Source organism: Corvus hawaiiensis, chromosome 6, assembly GCF_020740725.1.
Source record: "Corvus hawaiiensis isolate bCorHaw1 chromosome 6, bCorHaw1.pri.cur, whole genome shotgun sequence".
Taxonomy (NCBI): domain Eukaryota; kingdom Metazoa; phylum Chordata; class Aves; order Passeriformes; family Corvidae; genus Corvus; species Corvus hawaiiensis.
In genome coordinates, this window is record NC_063218.1 from 20,882,726 (window position 1) to 20,905,265 (window position 22,540).

Below are 22,540 nucleotides of genomic sequence, written 5' to 3' on the forward strand. Positions count from 1 at the left end.
TTGAATGCTTTACATATTTTGTAGTTAAAAGGGAAAATCCTTAAAAGTGTTTTAGAGACAAGCAAGACAAGCAAATTAACTATACAGTTCATGCAGTATGAGTGATCAGAGCAACAAGCTACTAATTGTTTTTACTAAACAACAAGTCCTTCTATGTAATTTTTAAAAAATTCACATGTAATAATGGCACATATTTCTGAATCTTTAGAGTGGGCAGAGAGAGTCACAGTATTTTTCTTGTCTGTATCTATTATGTCTCTAGGATAAAGTTGTAACATGTCAAGGGCATGATTTGAATACTTCTGTCTATTTTCAAGGAGTTGCACTGCAAGTGATTAAGCACTCTTAGTAAACATTGTTGTAAAGTTTTATTTTTTTGCTAAAACAGATACAGTATCTGAGTCATAAAGAGAATTGCTCCTGGTTAGGTATTAAAAAAAAAAAAGAGAGAGAACTGAGCTTGGTCTGATATTCCTCAGCTGAATTTCTTAATTCTGCACCACCTTTCTACTCTGAGAACTATTTTTTAAAATACACATGTTCATATTGCAGTACTTATTTTTGAGTATTTGAGCACTACACTTGTGTAACATTATATATTGCCAGTATGGAAATCTCTGTTTAGTGGAAACATTTAAACGTAAAATTTGTCGACTTAGAATGTGAAACAAAAATTAACACATATGATTTTGTTGTGGATATTTTGTTTGTTTGTTTTAGTATACCTGGTAAATTGAGATGCCTACCACTAAAGAAAGAAGCTAAGTGCAAACCCAAGAAAACACATCTATTGAAATATATATGTCTGTTCTTCATGCATATGTACATACTGCATCGATGTTGTACGTACTTCAGCTGCCAGGAGAAAAACTTTCCCTCCCTGGTTTTAATTATATTTGATGACTTGGCCCTAAAACATTACTTTCTTGGTTGGATTGACGTTCTAGGAGCAGCATTTTCTGAAAATAATTCTTGAATGTTGTCTGTATGGAAAACTGCTTCTACTTGAAAAATCAAATGATCAGACAGTATTCCGTTCCTTGCAAGACACTATATAAAATGAAAAAATCCTAGTGAAATTATTTTGTTCTAATGCGATGTGCTTAAAATCCATGGAGCACATTTTTATTAAGGAAGAGCTCAAAGGACAGAATTAAGTTAGGACGCTATTGAGTGTAATGCAACGATCTTACAGCTATTTGGTGATCCATAGTTTCCCTATCAAGTTCTTAATGAATATTAAAAAACAGTTTATTTTTTAGCAAAAGCATATTTAAATTGGCAGAGAACTTAGTTTTTCAGATGCCTTTCTTCTGTCAAGCCATGAGACATGTCATGGAACTTGAGATGAAGTTTGCTTTGCATAGCTTCATATTATCCTCATGTCTGAGGAAGAAGGGACTTTCTTCTCCAAGCTGGGAATGTTAAGCTGATGGTTCTCGAGTGTATTAAGGGGATTGTAAGTATGTTGTGCTATGTTTTATTAGAGTGGCTTCTTAAGTAAGAGTGGAATGTGAATATTCTACTATATACATTCTTATTCTCGTAAAAGCTGAAGAAATATTAATACTTCATTCTTGGTCCATGAGGCTTATCTACACAGACTGGTTTAATGAGTTTGTACCATGGTCTATGTGTATTACAGTGAAACACATGATGCTAGCAAATAAGCCACAGAGTAGGATAAGATCTCAACTTTAGGGTTGGAATGTTTCTAACTTGTTGCAAAAACATTTCGAATTTGAAAATACAAAAATACCCTATCCTTTTCAATATATATATCTTATATACAATATGTATATAGTATAGCATCATCAAGCTGGCTTCTGACATTGTGGAATATTGCATTGTGAGGGTAATAAAAACTGAAAGCTTCCTAAGATTTCTTTTTTGACTGTTTCAAAAATGATTGTATTTTAAAATCCAATGTGTTTACAGTACTCTACAACTCCTATTTTGATCTGATCTTAAAACATTTCAGTGTGTGACTTGTAAAGTAACCTGATTAAATAACAATAAGTATTTTGTAGTGTTGCAGTAAGCAACAGATTTTGTTTCTTCTGTTATCTGGAAGGAATTTTGATTTCCAAAGAATTATTTTCAATAAAGCCAGTGTTATTACTACTAAATTATGAAAATTTCCATCCTTAACTGTAATTGAGAATCAATGGTATGATTATATGGGCCATTCAGATAGATGATTATGCATTTTTCATGCGTTAATCTGTTAGTACCATACGAATGGCGACATAAAATGCTTTTAGTTCACAAAATTAGCATTTCATATTTCCTGAAGTGGTCATGTACAGGTATAGTGTGATTGAATTTGAGCATTCTATTTGTTGCTACTCATAAAGTTTTTGTAATTAATTTAGTTTTGTTCATTAGGAATTATGTTGATGATGATTTGCTAACCTATAATAATCTAATTTACTTGAGTAATAGTGTAACAGTATTGGACAGATCATGAATCATGCTGCATCAGGTCAGGAAGAAATGTCAGTACTCAGTTCACTAGTACAGATGCCAGCTGTGATCAGGGCATTTTTACAGAGCTACATAAGGAGTGTGTGGTCATCAGAAGCTGGGTAGTTTTCTTTCTCCATCTGAATCACCAATATGAATAATATTTTGATGCCAGGTCAAGAAAACATAGTATCAAGTGTCTTGTACCTTAAAATTTGTTGCATGTGTTTTGTTCTCATCTGATGTGCGCTCTGAAGTACACAGTGTGCAAGTTGCATGTGTACACTGGTTCCAAGTTGCATGTCTGACATTGCTCTTTTTCCCAAGCAGTGCTTTTAATCTGTGTCCTTAGAGACAGCTCTGGTTTTTTAAATTGCTCTAAAGGCTTTGTTTGCTCTGCCTTAGCAGAGCAAACAAGATCCAAGAGAAAGAGTTTATTCCAGAAGAAATTGTAATACTATTGTACTTCAGCTCAAGTAAACTGGTTTGCTAAGGTATGAAATACACATCAAGACAGCAGAGGAGCAGATATTTACAGTAAAACAAGTTTTTATTAAATGGGAAAAATCTGTTATTGGTCATGCTAGTGCTTTGGGACAAATGAACTTAGAGGAGAAGCACAGTTGTGTGTTGCACTGTGACATTGTACTATGTGTAAAGTGTAGGTCTGGAAAAGATGCTGTCAGAAAGCTTGATAGAGTCAGAGAAACTCAGCATGATTAATTTGAAATATTACTTTGAAACTGAAAGGGTTCCATGATTTGTATTTTACTGTAATTATTAAAATTGTAGATTGTCATACAGAAAAAAAATTCCAATCCTTATGTCAAGTAAAAGGCCTTTTGAAATAAATATGCTGGCAACAAATGTTGCAGCAAAGGAAAATTATACTAGACAAAGGGGTTAAATTATAGAAGCCACAGAAAAGCATACAAACTTCTCTGTAAGAGAGAAAAAACAGTTTCTGAGAGCAAACCCAAGTTTTCATTTTCGTTATTTTCTTGTTTTCTGAAGAAAGTTTAGAACTGTATTTTCACAGTACAAAACATATTTCAGACCTAAGGCTTAAACCTTTACTTTTAGTCTGAGGAGTTTTAATTGATTGTAATTATATTTTGTCGTATGTAATATAAGGATCCAAGGGAAGAGAAATTTAGTCATTTAATAAGATTGCTAGAGGATGTAAAAACCTTACAGTATGAATTTTCAACATTAGGTGTACATTAAGAGAGTAGTTTTCTGTTGTTTTGTCTATTCTCAACAGGCATGAGCAGATCACTGCACATTTTAACCTATGTCTCATAACTGTTGTACCCTTCGGGGCATTTCCAGTGAAGCACGTTCACCGTTTGCTTGGTACCTCTCCATTCCTCACCTTGGAGATGATGCTTCAGCTATTGAAAGCACTTTCCAAGTTTGTGTTTGTCAATCTACTTTATAATGTGGGCTGCAAGAGGCATCATATAAAAACATATCAGACATTTTAGCACCTTTGCAAACTTCAGTTTATTCCTTGCATTTGCATTGTTGAGATTAAACAGACATGCAGCTGTAAGGTAAATAGGTAAAGGATTAGGTTTGTAGAATACTCAATGTATTCTCCTGTTTACAGTGCATTTTTGTGGGATTTTGACAGTCATTTTGCCATTTCTTTGATTGCTATTTGAATGCATCTACCTATAGAAATTATGTAGTGTTGAGAGAATGGGATAAGCAATTCTGTAATAAACATAATTTATTTGCAGCTTTTATCAACCTTGTAATAAGATTTGCAGTGTCTTTTTATAACAAATAAAATTTTTATAGTACATTTATTATACTGCTCATACTGGATATACATTTCTCCATGTAATCTCCATTGTGAGATTAATGCCCTCTTACCTTCTTACTCAGTGAAAACAGCAGAGTAAATTTGGGTTTTTTGTGATCAGTCTCCAGGAATTCTACTGATCAGAAATAAGAAATCAAGTCTCAGTTGAAAATTACACTTATTCCACTGCACAAGAGAAAGAAAAGAAAAACAAAAGCTCTGATGTTGCTATTCAGTTATAATATATTATATATAATTTTCCTCTTAATATTCTCTTCTCTTTTGGAGTGTAGGAGAGATTTCTTCCTCAAATCTATGTATAAAAAGTTCTTATTGAAAAAATTTACTAGACTTCTTTTACTGTAGATTCTTGCACATGGCTGTGTAGAAGGAATAATAAGTTAGTGCATTTAGATAGTGTAATTTTCAAAATAGATTTTTAGGTATTAAGTGAAATGTGCCATTCACCAAAAGTTGAAATGTTTACCAGCTGAGTTGTTAAGTCTCAGTTGTATAGCATCAGTTACCACGGGACAGTACAACAGGATTGTCCCACCAAGGAATAAACTTAAAGGCTAAGTACAGCTGAAAAAATTAGAAGGATTGCTGTAATGGCTTTCTTCATAACTGCTAGCTCAGTTTATTGCACCTTCCTCTATAGCAGGTGTAATAGATAGGGTGTTATATAATTTCTAGCTGCATTATGTTTGGTGTCAACAAGTCATACTGACCTCTGTGCATGTATGTTTGTTTGGTTGCACTAAATGTTTTCTTTTGGGTCCTAGGGATACATAGGGCCATGTAGTAGAATTAAAAGCTTTCTTACAGCATTTATCAAGGAGTGAATCCCATGGAGATAGGACTTTTTTTGTGTTCTTTACTCCTCTGACAAGACATCCAAGCTGCTTAAAAGTCCCTTTTTTCTGAGATTGGTAGAGAAACTTAATTTCCGGACCAGTATCTTTGAGCTTCCTATATTGTCTGTTCTCCTATGCTGTGAACATCGCAAATGGATTGTTTAGCTCTGATCTTCAAACAGCCCAATTAAGAAATGCACTTCTAGGCTTGGGAGAATTACTCATCTCAGGTAACAAGTGACCTTGGCTAGAAAAGCCTTCTGTCCTGCGGCTGTTGGCCTCGTTTGGTTTGCCCAGTTATTTCAATTCAAATGAGCTGCACTAGCTGCTTCAGAAACCTTGATACCCTTAATCATTGACCATTCCTTAGCTGATAGGTCCAAGATCAGTTCTGTGTATATTTGCATTAAGATCTGCAGCTGCCTTTCAGATGTAGCCAAAAGGAAATTTGCTGATATGCATAAATATGGTTGGGATGATAAAACATCAAAAAAAGAAAATCCTATGATATTAAGAGAGAGAGCTTGCTGAAGAAAGTGGCATTCAATTTCCTGTTTTGTCATTTACATATGCCATACCATAATTTTTATATAGCTACCATGCCCATAAACATATCAACATAATTTTCTAAACCAAGAAATGACAAATTATCTTTTCTAGCTTGCACTTGGTAAATGAAAACAAATTAAGTTTCAGTTTCTTTCTTTGTGCTCCTGGAAAATTTTATTCATTATCAGAAAGGAAATGTTTTTCCATTCAGGAGAGAATTGTAACAATTATATATTATATGCAGTGATAAAAGAGTGTTCAGCTGTATTTGCTGTTTAAAGTGTTAGCTATTATGAGGACCTTGCTTTGAGACATTTCTTGCTATATTTTCTTTTATATAATGCTGATTTTTTTTCTTTCCAGGTTATTTAATAGGTTTTCTAATCAAAATTATGGGAGGAAAAAACATTGTTCGGTTTCCTTACATAGGTCTGTGTTACAGTTATGATGACAGCTCACATACACAAGTCCAAGATAATCATGAGTTAGTGGGTCAAATTGCAGTATCCCATTCGTGGAGACATTTAATATTACTGCAGACAAAAGGCTGAATTCTTATTTCTGTTTTTCTCACTCCCATCAGTGCTACTTGCTCCATCCCTTGTTGTATGGCTCCTCCTCTTTGAACCCAACTATAATCATATATTACTCAATATTAGCCACATAGGACTGTTGGTTTTTTGCCAGTATGCTGTTCTCATTGTAATGAACTAAGACCTTTTGGAGGTCCAGGTTTGTCATTTTGCCAAAGCAGGACAAAGTAAGCAAGAGAAATGCCAGGGGCAGGGAGCAAAGAGACCTCCATGCATTCTGGCAAATGCAGCTGCAGATGCCATCTGTGATGTGATCTGACCACATCTGGTGGAACTGGAGCACTTGGTGCTAGCACCATGTCAGCTGGGTTGGACTAGCTTCTGTGGGACACAAAGAGTAATTACTTACTCATTAGTACCCAAACTAGTTTATTTGAAGCTTTAAGTAAAGAATTTCATTGTAGTATAAATGTGCTATTAGGTTGTTAGGGTTGAAGTTTGATGGCTTCTCAGCAAAATTTGTCAAGTAAAATTGGAAGCGTTTATTCACGACCGTTGTATGTTACATTTTTTTTAAAAGGTTTGTTCTTTAGATTTGTTTCTAATAGGAACGTTATTGCCTGCATTCCAGCACTAATTGGCTGTGTTACTGCTGCATGACTAATGAACACCTATACACGTGATAACAGTTTCATCTAGAAGTAGAATCAAGTAATTGGCATTTAAAGCCTTAGAAGCATTAATAATCATCACACAATGCTTAGTGGCAGAAATTCAAAATGTCACTATGACTTGTGTTTTGTTTGAGTTTCTAGTGTCGGAATAATTTCTAAATTTAGTAAATCTCAATTATTTCCTCAATTAGCTTTATTTTTAGGGTTTTAAATCTTTTTTTTTTCCTCATAAGAAATTCTGCATAGTTATAACTGCAAAGATTTCTGTTGTTGTAGTCAAGTCATGACAGCCTAGTAATAGTCTGAAAGAGGAACTTGAGTCTTTTGATAGATGTTTCAGTAGATAGTAGCCAAAAGAAAAGCATAGCAGTATACTCCAACTCTAGTGTTTAACTGTTGAATACCATGTGTATGTGTGTTAACAAATTCTTTTTGGCATATGTATCTTTGATAATAAGCAAGATGAAATTTGAAATTACTTTCTCTGTTACCGAAATTACATTAATATTTTATTACTACATTTAATAGTACTAAAAGTTTTGCCATGAGTAAAGTTTGTTTTGCACTTAAAAAAATTTTGCTCTTTTTGCCTGCAAATAAAAAGCATAATCCAGAATCTATAATGACTAGAGGGATTTCACTGTTGTTATTGTTTGAGATTTGGATTTTGTGTTTAAAGTGCAGTTACAGGACAATGTTCCTTAGCTCATGTAAGAGGAGGGCATAGACGGTAACAATGCTGGCTTTTCCTTCTATATTCTATCCTACTTTTTTTATCATTAAGCATGTTAAATGAAAAAAAAAAGTGGTATTGACACAAAGGATGTTACAAGATAAGAGTAATTGCAATTATTAGGGTTGTTTTAATATAATTTAATGATATTTAATGATATTTAAATGATATTTAATTTGAGCATAGATTCAACCAACAACTGTATGACTTGTTTTTAATTTTCACATCAACCTTCTGGTTGCAGCAGATTTGGGGATATAGTTTTTATAACTAGGTAATGTATAATCAGAAGACGTCAACATTCTGAAACTCCCAAACCATTTTCAAACCATCTAACTGAGGCATTAATTAAAGGTAATGGGAAAAAAAAGTCAACTGCATTTTTGGTATCTGGTGTGTCCCATTTTAATTTTCATGGCAGAAGCCATACCTTTCAGATAAACCTTTTGATTTACTGGATCAATTTTCCATGATTTTGTTCATGTTTGGGGTTTTTTTTGTTGTTGTACCATTCTTGATATCTGTAGTTCATATTTTCAGAGAAGAAAGTTCTTATTTCTGTCTAAATTATTAATTTAGTGTGAAATATGTATATTAAAAGAAAATTTTAAGAAATTGTTAAATAGAGGCATAGAGAAAATTTTAGCCTGCAGTGGTTTTTTTTGTCAGTAGAATCATGGCATAGTAAAGGCTTCAATAAGAAAAGCTATGGTGGTATCATCCTACAGCAGTGAAGCAGATTAAAGTCTGTAGTGCAAGGACACTCAGATAGGAGATTTTGTATTCCTGGCAATGAAAAGTGGCTGCTAAGACTGAGACAATTGATTGATTAATGAGTCTGCCTGAAATTCCGGTGGTCTGACTTTATATGCTTTTTATATGCTTTTACATGTCTGTAGAGAAGAGTTGAGCAAATAATGCAAACAGAATGTTTTCTATAGCTCTTCAGTTGTGTCTCACTGTGAGTTAATAGCTGTATTGCTATCCCAGCTGTGTTAATTGTGATATAACATCTCTCTAGAAGAGATCCTTGATTCTATTCTGGCTGGAATTCAGCTTGCTTATTTGGACACTGCTTTAGAGAGCAAGCAATACCTGGGTTACCACCTCTGAATTTATAATAGTGGCAGCTGTTTAGAGAAGACACTAATAATTCTAGATAAAAAATAGTAAAGATTTGTATTAACATACAGACAGTTCTCTTCTAGATACGAAGATGTGTTTGCCACTTCAAGATTAGTTGGTACCAATCACTAGTGGCTCAAAAGCTACAGTAAGGTCTCCAGATATGATCCGCTGCTCATAGGAGAGCCTGTATTTGAGTAATAAGCCACACATTCTTGTTCTGTCCCTTCTTCTCTTCCTCATTTTTCCCACACAGTTTCCCTTCCCATAGACACCCTTCTCATTAGACCTTGCTTTTACTTGAACTTTGCTTTTTTCCTCTCAATTCTATGCATTATGGTGTATGCTGCTTGATGTATAAAGGAGAAAGAATTTTGGAGTAGGAGGCTAGAAAGCATTTCAGCTGTATAAAAACTAAATGCCTTTATTGAAAAAAGTCAAATTCTGAATGCTAACTGCCGGCCATAGTCTGCTTACTTCAGAAGTGAGATTGTTTCAAGGTTCTAAATACTGAGCACTAGTATCCAAATTTTGATTGCGTGCGCCATCAGTGAAAAAGTTGTGAGCATACCCCCCTAATATATGTATATTTATTTATTGACAATAAATACATATATATATATATATATATATATATATGTACACAACTTGATGATAAATAAATATACACACCTTAGTAAGTGCAACCCCACAGAGCTAGAGGACCTGGTCCTTGATTACATTTTCATAATGAAATTGTCTTTCAATCAGAACAAGACATTTTTATTTTATCACTTCAAGGTCAGCCTTCTTATTTGTCTGTGTCACTGTTTCTTAATTAAACTTACTGGAACTTACTAAAGTATCTAGGAAGTGATGCTTGTTTTGGGAAGTTGTTCTTCAGTGATTTGTTTTTTTTAACTAGAAACCCTAAGGTCCCTCAGGAGCTTTTGGAATCCTCTACGGTATGTCTGCTGCTACATAAGCGTCATTCAAAGGAAAACAACAGAATGCTTATAGCTGTGCTTCAAGATGTGTTAACTGCATATATATATTCACAACCCTCCCTCATACTCCTCCTACAGTAGTTTCAACTGGGAATCAATATGGTCCTAAACAAATATAATAGACATAATCTCTATCCCAGCTCATAAGTTATGCAGTTGCTAAGACATAATGAAGTTTTGGGCTGTGGTCACCTTTTGTATTCATAAGTTCATAGGAATATTTTGCATGGATTTCAGTGCACTTTGAACTTCACGTCAGAAGATAGAGAAATATTTTCTTTAGCCATGTTGAAATGAAGCACAGAAAATTTCCCAGGAATAGTGGGGAGCCAGGAATAGATATAAAAAATCTCATGTAAGCTTTAGAAAAAAAATTCTCATTCTTTTGATAAAGGCCTCTTAAAATACAGCACATTGGGACCTATAATTTTTTGTTTGGTAACCTTATAGTTTAGGTTTTTTAATATATTTAATCTCATGTTCAGAAAACTTTTCCAATGCAATCATATTTGGACTGTAGAAGAGGCTACAGCAACTCGGCCAAGTATCTTGTGTATTTAAGCTGTGTATTTGAATATACATGTATCCACTCTTGAACTTTTGAATTCACTGTAAGGCAGACACTGTAATAGTTCGGGTAATGACAGGTACAGAGACATTATAAAACCAATGAGAATTTTAGACTGCTTCTTGGGACAAGTGGAAAGTTGGAAGAGGTTTTCTAAATGAAGTGTTAGAGATATTCGTATGCAAATTATCTACATCAAATACCAATCAAAGTGAAAAGGAAATAAAGAGAAATATCAGGATGAAACACGAGGAAGACTTATTGAAGGAAGTAAATTAGAAGCAGGAATTATACATATAAAAAATCACTGGCAGTCCAGATATCATGTTAGAAACAAAAGGAAACTTTTTCTTTTACACAATACGTGCTTCAATTATAGAAACTCATTGTCCCAAAATATTCTGGCATCCGAAACAACACATATGTTCAATGAATCATGGAATATGTTGAGTTGGAAGGGACCCACAAGGATCACTGAATTCAATTCCTGGCCCTGCACAGAAGAGCCCCAAAAATCACACCATGTGCCCAAGAGCATTGTCTAAACAGTCCTTGAACTCTGTCAGGCTTGATGCTGTGACCTCTTCCCTGAGGAATCTGTCCCGGTGCCCAACCACCCTCTGGGTGAAGAACTTTTTCCTGATATTCAGCCTCAACCTCCCCTGATACAGCTTTGTGTTATTCCCTCAGGCCTGTCACTGGTCACCAGAGAGAAGAGATCAGTGTCTCCTCTTCCCCTCATGAGGAAGTTGTAACTGCAATGAAGTTTCCCCTCAGCCTCCTCTTTTCCAGGCTGAGCAGAGCAAGCAACCTCAGCCACTCCTCATGCAGTTTCTCCTCAAGGCCCTTCACCATCTTTGTAGCCCCCCTGTCTTTTTTATATTATGGCACCCAAAACTGCGCACAGTGTTCAAGGTGAGGCCACCCGACTGCAGAGCAGAGCAGGACAATCCCCTCCCTTGCCTGGCTGGTGATGCTATCTGTGCCTGGTGCCCCGCAGGACATGGGTTGGCCCTCCTGGCTGCCAGGGCACTGCTGGCTCATGTTCAACTTGCCATCAACCAGGACTTCCAGGTCCCTTTCCATGGGTGCCGTGGTCATCCTCTTGCCCTTCTTGAAAATCTGGATAACGTTTGCCAACTTCCAGTCAACTGAGACCTCTCCAGATTCCCAAGACTGCTCAAAAATCATTGAGAAAGGCCTCACAATGACATGAGCCAGCTCTTTAAGTATTTTTGAAAGAATCCCATCAGGCCCCATAGACTTCTAGAGATCCAGGAGCAGCAAATCCCACACAAGTTCGGGATTGGCCGGGAGTTTTATTGTTCTCACAGCCATGGTTCTCCAGCTCAGGACACTGGGACCCCAGCTCAACACCTTTGCTTTGTCTCTGTCCCTGTTTGTGAGGGATACATCCTGTAATAGGCCAGTGTTATTTGTGCACTGCTTTTTGCCATTAACATATTTTTTTAAAGTTTTTTTAAAGAAATAGTCACGTTTATGGAGGTCAGCTAGGTCATGGATGGTCCAGATGTAGTCCTGTTTCTCTCAGATGCTTAGGTGTTCTCAGATGCTTATTTCTGGAAGCTGCCATTAGAGTAAATAATATTAACATTTTTTATCCCCCTGCCTGCTCATGCTTTCTGTCTGAAGTTAGATATAAACTGCATGATTTTAGGCCTAACCCAGTAATGTATCACTCATTCCTAGAAGTCTTTTAAAAGTCATGAATATGACTTGAATAGAAATTCTCTGAGAAGATTAAGTTGCACTTCTCTGTTGTCCCTCACAGCCCCCAAATGATTACATTTCCTTTCTATAAGCTATCCTTTTTTTTTCCCCAATAGTAATTATCTTCTTTGCAAATAAAGAAGTATAGACCAGTCCAGACTGGAGATGCAAATGTTTAAAAGTTTTGCCTCAGTACATCAGACCTACCTAAGCCTCAGGGAATAGAAAGAAAAGAGTATGTTCTGTTCCCTGTATGGTAGTTAAGTCTTTTAGGGAATCTGAACAGTGAACTGTTTCTATCTCTATTAGCTTCTGACACCTATCTTCTATTTCTTTTTCTGTTATGATTAGGGGTGCTGCTTCAGGTTAAGGTAAGCAAATGCATTACTGTAGCTTCAAGAATCTGCTTTGAATTTACACAGTAAAAATACAAGTGTATACCTAAAAGATATAAAAAGAATGAATGAATTAAAAAAAACATACAAGTTTTGTGTAAGGTATATTCTTTTGAAGTCTTGACTGTGTTACTTGCTAGCAACTACAGTAGCTAATAAATTGCTAGCAGCTAAAGAGGCAAAGAACATTGCAAAAGGGAATCCCTTTTTTAAAATGGTATTCTTTTAAGTCTGGAGCTCTTTTTAAATGTGGGTGAGAAAACTATTGATTTAGATACAGATGAATAGCTGTTCTGGTCTTGGTGATCATGAATACTGCATTGCTTGCAGTGGTGGAAACGGAACTAAAATCTTTAAAGACAGTGGAATGTGCTCAATGTTAATATAACAGTTTGCTAATGGACTAGAAAGCTCTAATCAGTATTAAAAATCACTTGCAACCTATGGGTTTTTTGATTTTTTTTTTTAAATCTTGCTTGGGATTACGTAAACACATTTTGAAATACTAATAATTTATGGGCCTTGTTCCACACTAGCAAAAATTAATGTACTAAGAAATACCTATTTCACTAAAGCTCTTTTAAGATCATAATAATATGGTTATGTAGAAATTCCTTTAATGGCTTGCATGTGTGGCAAGTCATGTTTCAATTAAAATAGTGTGAAGCATGTGACAGTACTGTTTCACATCTCAGTTGTTTTAGTGCCAGGGTGATTTGTGGTGTCTGGCCTGACAGTACAAAGGTTCAGCCTCATTGAAACATCCTTTACTACTGAGTGTTTCTAGACTGCGACAGTTGTCACAGTACTATGAAGCCATTCATCACAACCTAACACTGGTACAGGGAAAAACTGCAGTTGTTCTGCCTCTACTAGCCATGAATATATGTATCTATATCTATCTATCTATATCTCTATCTTGTGAAACACTTTGGTTAAACTGGTTCGGCTAGAAACATCTTGATTCACCCCCAAAATAGGGCCTTCATGTCAGATTCATTGTGCGAAGGGAAGAACTTGTAAGTGGTATAATACGTGGTTAAACTTGGCTGTGTAGATGTGAGCAAGGTAAGTAATTTCTAGCTGAGAGAAACTGGTTTACTCAGCTGCTTGAAAATTCCTTCATACTTGATGGAAACCCACTTGGCTGCCTTGCGCAGCTACAGGAATGCTGCATTATCTGTTCAGCAGTTTTGTGGGAGACATATCCAAACAGTGACTGAAAGCTGTGGGATGCGTATTTGAAGAGAGAATAATGGGAAATACTTGAAATAAAAAAACCCTACAATTTTATGATCAAAGCAAATTTAAAGGTAATATTATCAGGGTGTCTAACTAAGTGATTTCTCAAGAGTTTGGTATACACTTATGTAACTTAAAACCTCAATATCTAGGGTTACAAACTTTGGGAAATCCAAAATAGTTTTGCTAGTATATAACTGAAAGCCTTGATTTGTGTTTTGGAGAAGAGCTTTTCTTAGCTTGATGATGCAAAAATTATGCTGACAATTTTTTCCAAACTGCCCTTCTTTTCTGGTAATAACCTATATTTCTTGCTTTAATGCCACATAGTAGCTGTATTTTTTGTGCTGTGTGAGTTGTTCTGTATTTCCCTGTGTGATATGCAACTGCTTCAGAGCGGTGAGAGTATTGAGTCAAATCTACCATCAGCCTGCAGATATCTAGGATAGTTTACAGCATTTTACCTATGAATGCAAATCTGAATTGTAGTGTGAGTGTCAACTTCAGAGTACTCTGAATCACATTTTAGGATTTTTTCACTGTATGAGTAGATCTCAGTGACTGTAAAAATTGATTCTGTGTACACTTCCGTATTTGTGCAATCCCCTTGGCTGGAACAAGGTGAACGTAAAAATGTGGTATTGGTCCAATTTGTAGACTTTTCTCTGGCATGTCAGTCTTCTCTGAGATTGTGAAGAGGAATGTTGTCTATCATTATCTTCAGTTTCTTAAAATGGGAGGTCATGCAGTGTTTGAAATCAAGAAGTTGCTGCTCCAGTTAATACAAAGTCAATGTCCTGTTTCCCACCTTTGTTGCACCCAGCACAGAGATAAAGGAGTTGAACATTTTAGTTGATGAAGGAGTTTTAACATTCTAGGTAGGTATTGGCGTATTAATGGATCAGCTAGTAAAAATAAGATAGTACTGTTGCATTTTATTCATTTCAGTCAGTAAATACCTGCTCCTCAATTTATTTTCTGATACTTTTCACCAGCAGTAAAAGTTACAACTGGGGTGTTTGTGTGAAAAAAATCTGTTCAAATAACTGCATACCCTTTTTTCCTCACTTATCTGTGTGGTATGATGGAATATATAACTTTCATCTCCAGGTTAGTATTTGCATTATTTTGCAGCGTACTGTGGTGGTTCAGTGTCAGGCAAACTGCAAGAGATAATGATTCTGGCAGGATGTTTTAAATCATAAGCTGTATTTTTCCTGTAAGTTTCATTAGTCAAATCTAAGTCACTGTAGTGTAACTTCAAGGACACTCAATGTTTATAACTCAGTGAGATATAATCTTTAAATGATTTGGGATTTAAGCACTGTAAATAAATTGTTTTTGTATAACTGCCCAAAACTATGATCCCTAATTTTGCAGACAGTATCCTGAGCTTGTTGATTTTGAGCAGTTTTAAATACCTGAAATATATCTGATTTTTAATAGTTTTAGCTTATAGTTCCTTATTGGGTTGCAAGCTTCAATATTTAGCTAGAAATAAAAAGTAATAATGAATATCATTATTTCTATATCTCATTTATCTTGTTGTCTTTTTCCATGTATTATTCATCTTTTGAGAAGAGCCATCAATGCCTAAAGGTGCCTTTTTCAATAATGCTATTTCTTCTAGTAAATTTATAAATGGATGTGGTCTGTGCCCCGTGAGACTAATGATGCATTGCTTTGAAAAAACCCCAAGTACCCTGTGGTTACATTAGGCCTCGAAAGAAGATGATAGCAGGATTGTTGTAGCAACCCATGCCACTGTGCAACTTCCTTTACGAACAAAATTCTAATTGGAGAAACTCAGAAGCTGTTCATAGGATGGATGAAAGGAGCCTCCACTAGGGCCAGTGACCTAGTCTGTTGCAGACACAATGCATTCTCTTTCTTAAATTTATTGCAACATTATTTTCTGGCACATGACATAAAACATATTTAAGTTTGCACAAGAACTTAAATATGGGAAGTGTTGTACAAATGATAAAACAAATCAACAGAGCTTTTCAGATCAAATATGCAAAGTTATTCTATCTTTGTAAATGTCCAGAAGAATGATATAATATGCTATATATGGCTTTTTTGTAGCTGTTTAATATATATTGCTTTAATTTTAATTTTTTTTTACTTTAGCTTCGGAGAAAACATGTCATTATTTTAGATAGAATACTAAATGGAATCATCAGTTGAAATGCAGAACTTGATTTTTAAATATATGTTCATAAAGAATGGCTCTGTGCAGGTGTATATTTTGTCAGTTAAATAACACCTGCCTGCCCTTCAATACCTGCCTGCCCTTCCAGGGACAGAGTTTTATGAAGCATCCTGTGGGACAGCTGATGTAGGCAGGCGAACAATAAAGTAAATGGATTCTAGATAACCCTAATTTGAGATGCAGAACTTTAAAATCTAGAGACTGTTGGCAGAAATTAGTTCAACTTACATTTGTAGAAGATCTTTGAAAGGAACCTTGTAATAGCAACCTTTTCACTTAGAACAATCATGTCTGTACAATAGAATCTTAGTTACTACATTAGAATGAAAATAAAGCAAAGTCAAGTACACTAATTTAGGGGTTTTGGTCAGATGGAACATGGGGATGAATTTTTCGTTTCCCACCCTTTTCTCATAGACTTATTCCTCACTCCTTAATTTTTTTAAAGCTAGTATTATACTACAAATGTTTATCAACTTACATATAATACTGGAATATACCCAAGGAAAACATACAGGGCAGCTACTTTTCAACCCAAAATTCTTGTACTAATGTTGATGGCAGCACATTTGGCTACAGTAATTTGTATGTCAGTTGAATCATTGGACTGGAAAGCATACCAAAGAATAATCCAGAAAAACATAAATGCACCAAAACAAAGTGAAGAAACGGTAATTTTAGTAATTTTAAGAAAGGATTTGGAAAAAGTTGCATAGAAGCTATGAAGAAAGAATAGCAAGTCAATCTCTCAGCTTGTGAAAGAATTGACTAAAGTTTTTTGCATGTTATCTACATCCCTTTTAAAGGGCTGGTGCTTGGAAATAAGTCTCAATCTACATGCAGTCAGAAATTAATAATCTATGAAAAAAGAGGGTTGGGGTGCTCATGGGGAGGCTTCATAACAAGAGAAGGAGATAGAAAAGTAAAAGATTAGCGATATAAAGGAAAGATGACAAATTAATATCAGTAGAATATTTTATGTAGCTACTATTGTAAATCATTGATGCTTATCTTTATGACTATGTTAAGTATCAGTGAACTTTATTTTTTAAGGAAGTAAACACAGGTACTTTCAATTAGCTGTTCTGTCCTTGGATACTGAGGGAATTGACAGTCAGAATTCGGTCCTGATGTTGTCAAGGCAGTTTCATAATCTTGTAACTCTCCTATTTGCTAGCAAACTGGAGCATATCTGAATTCAAAGTCAGTCTCTGGCTTAGATAAAGCAATACTCTTCTCATGCAAAACTCCTGAGTGAACTTCTGATAGTTAAAATAGTAATAAGCCTGCAGCATGGTTTTTTGTTTTTCCTGCTCTTTATAAGGTTATAACTTTAAGGTTTCCCAGAATTCTAAATATGTTGCAATTTATCAAAAACATAATTTTAATCATAAAACTATGTGAATGAAATAAGAGAAAAGCAACTCGCAACATATGCCACAGAATTCCAACAAAATTAATTTCTAATGTGAAATGTTACATATGTGCATATATGTGCCAATGTCTATAATTGTCACATGTGACAATATGAGACACTAGGATTTTATGTTATAAAGACTATAAGAAACTTTTCTAATATTTTGTCACAGTGAATTATTTTCCTTAGCAAATTTGTTCCATTTTAGTGAGAGGAGGTAATTATTGTCAGTCAAAATAGTCTGCAGTATTCTACAGTAACTTTTCATATATAATTGTGTAGCTTTGACAGTCTGTTTTAGTCAATCTTTAGAAAGAATCTCTTTGATTTTTTCATTCAGTTCTAAAAATACACCAGAAGATTGATTTCAGTATAGAAAAGTTTGTCTGTGAATCTGAAAGCCTTTTTTCCCCCACCAGTCAAATTGTCTCTCTGTTTTCTTGTGGCTGTTTTTTAGTCACCTCAACAGCCCATGCTTGGAAACAGTCATATCACTGACACATTTCATCTATTATTTAATCAGCTGAAAAGGGGTGTTGTGAAAGCTGTAAAATAAAAACTCAATGACTATTTTACATGGTGCTTTTTCTATCAGGCCATGAGACAGAAAGTTGAATTTACAAGTTCTATTTTTCATTTTGCAGAGCTACTAGAGAAGACACACAGAAGAGAGGAAGAAATGGGAGCTCTCCAGGTATATTTTCTGCTCAATTAACTAGCTACATTTTTTGTTAAATTTCTTAAAATTACCAAATTGTATTGCAGCATTATGATTTTCTGAACTGCCTTGTAGCTTGAATTCAGATTTGGAAGTATATGCAGACAAGTAAGACCCAATAGCTAGTAATACTGCTGAGTTTCTTCACTGGCTGGGTTAAATTCTCTGGGCTGCATTACTTTCTTTTGTGAAAGTAAAGTATTCTAAGTAAGTATTTAAAGCCTCGGAAGTACTAAATGTTCATAATCACCTTTCTGAGGAAGAGTGGACCTGTCAATATTTGCTAGGACCTGATAGAATATTATAAATCCTTCTAGCAGTAAGGCTGTTTGTGCTAAGAACTTTCAAGTCAGATTTACCCTAAGCTCGGCTTTGGAATAGTATTTAAGCCTTACAGTCAAATAAAACATACTCCTTTCAAATGGAAATGGCTAAGAAAGCAAAAACAGGCTTGAATGTCTGAATTGTGAGGCTCAGGAGGCTATGAGGGAGGGTAATGTGTGTATTCTTCAGAATACAGAGAGAAAAAAAGAAATTTTTAACAACAAATTGCTGCAAACAATTCCCAATATGAATATAAAAAAAAGTTTACATACAATATGGAGGTTATCAATGAGTCAGCATTCTGTAAGTGTACTGAAAGCAGGGCATTTGTGAGGGAACTGATGAAGATAATGCTCATAAGGAAAATGAAATTATGTATTGATCTGAGTTTTGACCATAGGAGTTTGTTTGAAGATAAGCCTTCTCATATAATAAATAGAAGGCATTTTGAGGGCTAGAAGTATCAAAGAAGTTAGAGTACAAACAGTTTGCTCCAGTAAGAAAAGACAACTTGCAAGACCCAAAAGTTACACAACACACCAATCCAGCTGTTTCCTGTTCAAACAAAAATCTTGGCCTGGCTTTCTGGCAGCTCAAGTTCAACAAGGCTGGGAGCTTGTCTGCGCAAGCAGTTTACACAGGTGCATATCTAGTTACATCAATGTAAAAAGATCTCCTTTCATGTGAAGCAGTTCTGCATCTGCTTTCATGTGAAGCTTTATGGTTGACAAATTGTTCTAATGATATTACTTCTGACTGAATGAGGAGTAATTTTAGACTGCAGGAAGTTGCATCATAGTAGTGTCTTGTATGGCTATATGTGCCTGCCTGACTGTCATGTTCCTGATTAAATTGCTTTATTCCTTTCCCTAACTGGCAGTTCTGGTTGAGTGTGTGAATTGTAGTGAATTGAAGTGCTCTGTAGTGCTGTTTTTATATTCAAATGCTTGATGTGGTTTTTTCTTCCTTCAGATATCTGTGCTTTCACAGTCAAGTAGTGTATAAATTATCTATGGTAAATTTCCTAATACATTAGATGCTAGTCTTCAGAAAATTGTTTGGTGAGATTGTAAGAGTTTATTATATTTTTAGAATTTGGTAACTATACCATGCACTTTATTTAACGCATGAGTCATTTTGAAAACACTATTTATTCTATCACTGGAACTGTTCTACTCACTCTAAGACCTTTTTTTTCAAAGTAGTCCTCTTTAACTGAAAAAAATTATATCTGAATTGTTGTTCATTATCACCAAAAATGTATGAGATCTGTAAATACCATCTTTTTTATGGTAATGAGTGTGTGTTTTGTTTCAGAATCTTTAAAAATGAGTGTTTGCCACTGCAATTTTGTGGAGGAACAAACATCTCAGAATAAAAATTTCTGAGTTTTTAGCATATTTTTTGTCATAAGTTTGTTCTGGTGTACAAAAAAATACTCTGTATCTCAGACCTGCTTCTGAGAAGGAATAAAGACTTTAGCATGTGATATACTACCTTTCTTGAGAAAAATTTGAGTAATATTTGAGTACGGTAAGAGGTCCTGTAATGTCTTAATGGTTACGTACTTTAAATGTGGGCTCATCTAAACACTTGAATATGTGTTTTGTCAGATTACTTAAAATACCATACCTAGTCAGGATATAGTACCAGAGTACAGTATCTTGATTTTAATAGCTTCATATTTTTCTTAAAAATACTTTGCAATGGGAGAAGAATATTAAAATATATGCAATAAATTAGCTAATTCTGGGTTCTCTGTATTTTGTGCTGGATTAAAACTGACACAAGTTTGTTTCATTTGTTTGACTAATGTCATCCTGTTATTAATAAAACATTATTCAGAGCTATTTCTGGATGAAAGAATAATGATATGGAATTTACTTTTTAGTTTTCTAAGGAAATGTGTAAAAGAAAACTAAGCCTGATGCTAAGATGACATGAATTCCAAAACATGCTAGATTTACAGTCTGAGATGATCAAAAAAAGAAATCATTCTTTGGGATACGTAAGAGTAAAATAAACAATACTGAAAACCTAATATACTAATTGAAAAAATGTATTGTGGAGTAATTTTTTTCAAATCCCTTCTTACCTTGTTTCTGGGTGGTTTCTTCTTTTTGGGACAAACTACTAAATGGAGTAGTATAGAAAGGTTAGACATCCAATAAGTACAACGGTTCCTATTCAGTGAGATTTTTACAAAAAACTGTACGTGTGACCACCAAACACCCAAAATGAATCCTATTTACCATTCTTTGACTTACACTGTGTTTATATTCCTTGCTTTCTAATGGCATCTTCTATTTCATTTTTAGGAACGTATTATGGCCTTAGAAATGGTAAGTTTCTTAAATTAATTTCCTAACCTACCACAATGACATTGCTGATAATTTGTCTAAATTATGAAAATTTTTTTTTTTTTTTTTAATGATTGCAGTTCTGGGTTTTTAACTGTCATTTTACTTTTAAGAGAAGATGTGATAATTTTGAACTGCACCTCTCTGTGTAGATTTTTACTACAGTACTTGTGTACTCATTACATGAAATACGGTGTATTTCAGTGTTGTAATTTTTCTGTACAGTTCAGTCCTCATCCCATCCCTGGGAAGAGAAATGTTGTTGATTTTATCCCTACCAATGATGCTGTTTTTCTAACATTTCTAGTGGTTGAGGTCCATGGGATAGATCTAATATTTCAGTGACTGCTCTGTGTGCTTAGTTGTTTGGTCTGGGAGGTGCAGACAGAATCAGTTCGTCTGCCCATATCAACGCTGCCACTAAAAGCGTAAAGGAATGTAATTTTAGTCTTTAATTAATATAATTTGATACTAAGTTGGAAGAACAAAACTTCATGCCTGTACATGCCATGAATGTGTTATCCAGATGTCCCAAGCTAGTTTGTCCATCAGGTGGAATAGCTGGAATGAGTTTCTGCTTGCCCCATAATTTTGGAACCATGCTTCTTTCTTCTCATGTAGGAATGTCCAATAAGACATCACAAATTGTTTGTATCAGGTCCTTAGTTTCTTTTCATGAGAAATCCAGAAAATTTCATCTAAAGAAACCACTACTGAGATGAAATCAATGCTGCAAATATAAATTTTTAAAATTTATTTGTGCAAATTATTATTTTATTCTTTTTGATAGTCTCTGCATCCTGAAAACAATTTCTGATTTCAAAAATATATTTAAAATGTATTCAATATGTTAGAAAAAGCTTTCATTCAGTCATGAAAGGCCCTTTGGAAATCAGACTGCTGTGCTGCAGCACCTGCCTTGTGGAAGCAGAAAGCTAATGCTGACATTCAGTGTCCTGGCACTTTGTGTGGTGCTGTGTGATTGTCAGGTGTTGACAGGACATTAATTCTGATCAGAACCTTCTCTTACTCATGGTTTGCTTACATGGCAACCAGTCAGGCGTGTATCCATTGCCATCCATTTCTCATGAACCATGAGTTTAACTGCCTGCAAATTTGACACTGTCCGTGCCATAATTATGCCTCCCCTGATGGGGGAGAGTTTTTAAAGTCTGCCAGGAGTCCGAGAGACGAACGGGACCTTCAGCCTTCTTTGCTTTCAGATAGTTGTTTATTAAGTCTTATCAGAGAAATAGAGCTACCAACATGATCCAGACATAGCGCAGAGCAGAGAATGCAGGAGAATGCCAAATTATCAAGATTACACAGTCTTTTACAGGTAAATCACCCAATGAAAACTTAAAACGAAAGATATTTTCACTTTTCCACCAATGTTCAATAAATCACTTTGTCACGTAGACAGGAACTGCGGAATTCTTTATCCAATCATCCCAAACTACTACTACTGCAGAATATGGAGTAGTAGTAGAAGAAGAAGAAGGTCTGGAGAACAACAATCCTCAATTTTGAAGTTTTTTGCTTTTATCTATTTACTATATTAACAAACCCAAATCCTCTAAATTTTTCACCCTGTGACAATCTTACATAATATTCTAATTCACACCAGTGTAGATTCTAATTCTTCCCAGAGGGTAGGCAATTATCTCCATGGACGAAGGTCAAAAACAGTGTTGTCCAAGGGGATAGAACCCTTCAAAACAGGCAAAGAAATATTCTCTGCACTCTGGGTTCCTACATCTCCCCCTCCTGTTTGAACCAAAACCACTTCCTTGACAGGTTGGTCTGTGGCTCATCTAGCACAGTGGAGTATACAAGG

General features: G+C 35.0%; 1 protein-coding gene across 3 annotated transcripts in view; it reads left to right on the plus strand.

The window, feature by feature from the left end:
* CEP128 (centrosomal protein 128) overlaps window positions 1–22,540 on the plus strand; it is a 115,581-nt gene that overhangs the window by 59,885 nt on the left and 33,156 nt on the right. For all 3 annotated transcript variants that reach the window (XM_048307579.1, XM_048307578.1, XM_048307580.1), the window contains exons 20-21: window positions 17,946–17,995; window positions 20,662–20,685. In XM_048307579.1, coding sequence (XP_048163536.1) covers window positions 17,946–17,995; window positions 20,662–20,685 — 74 coding nt within the window. The remainder of the gene's footprint in view (window positions 1–17,945; window positions 17,996–20,661; window positions 20,686–22,540) is intronic.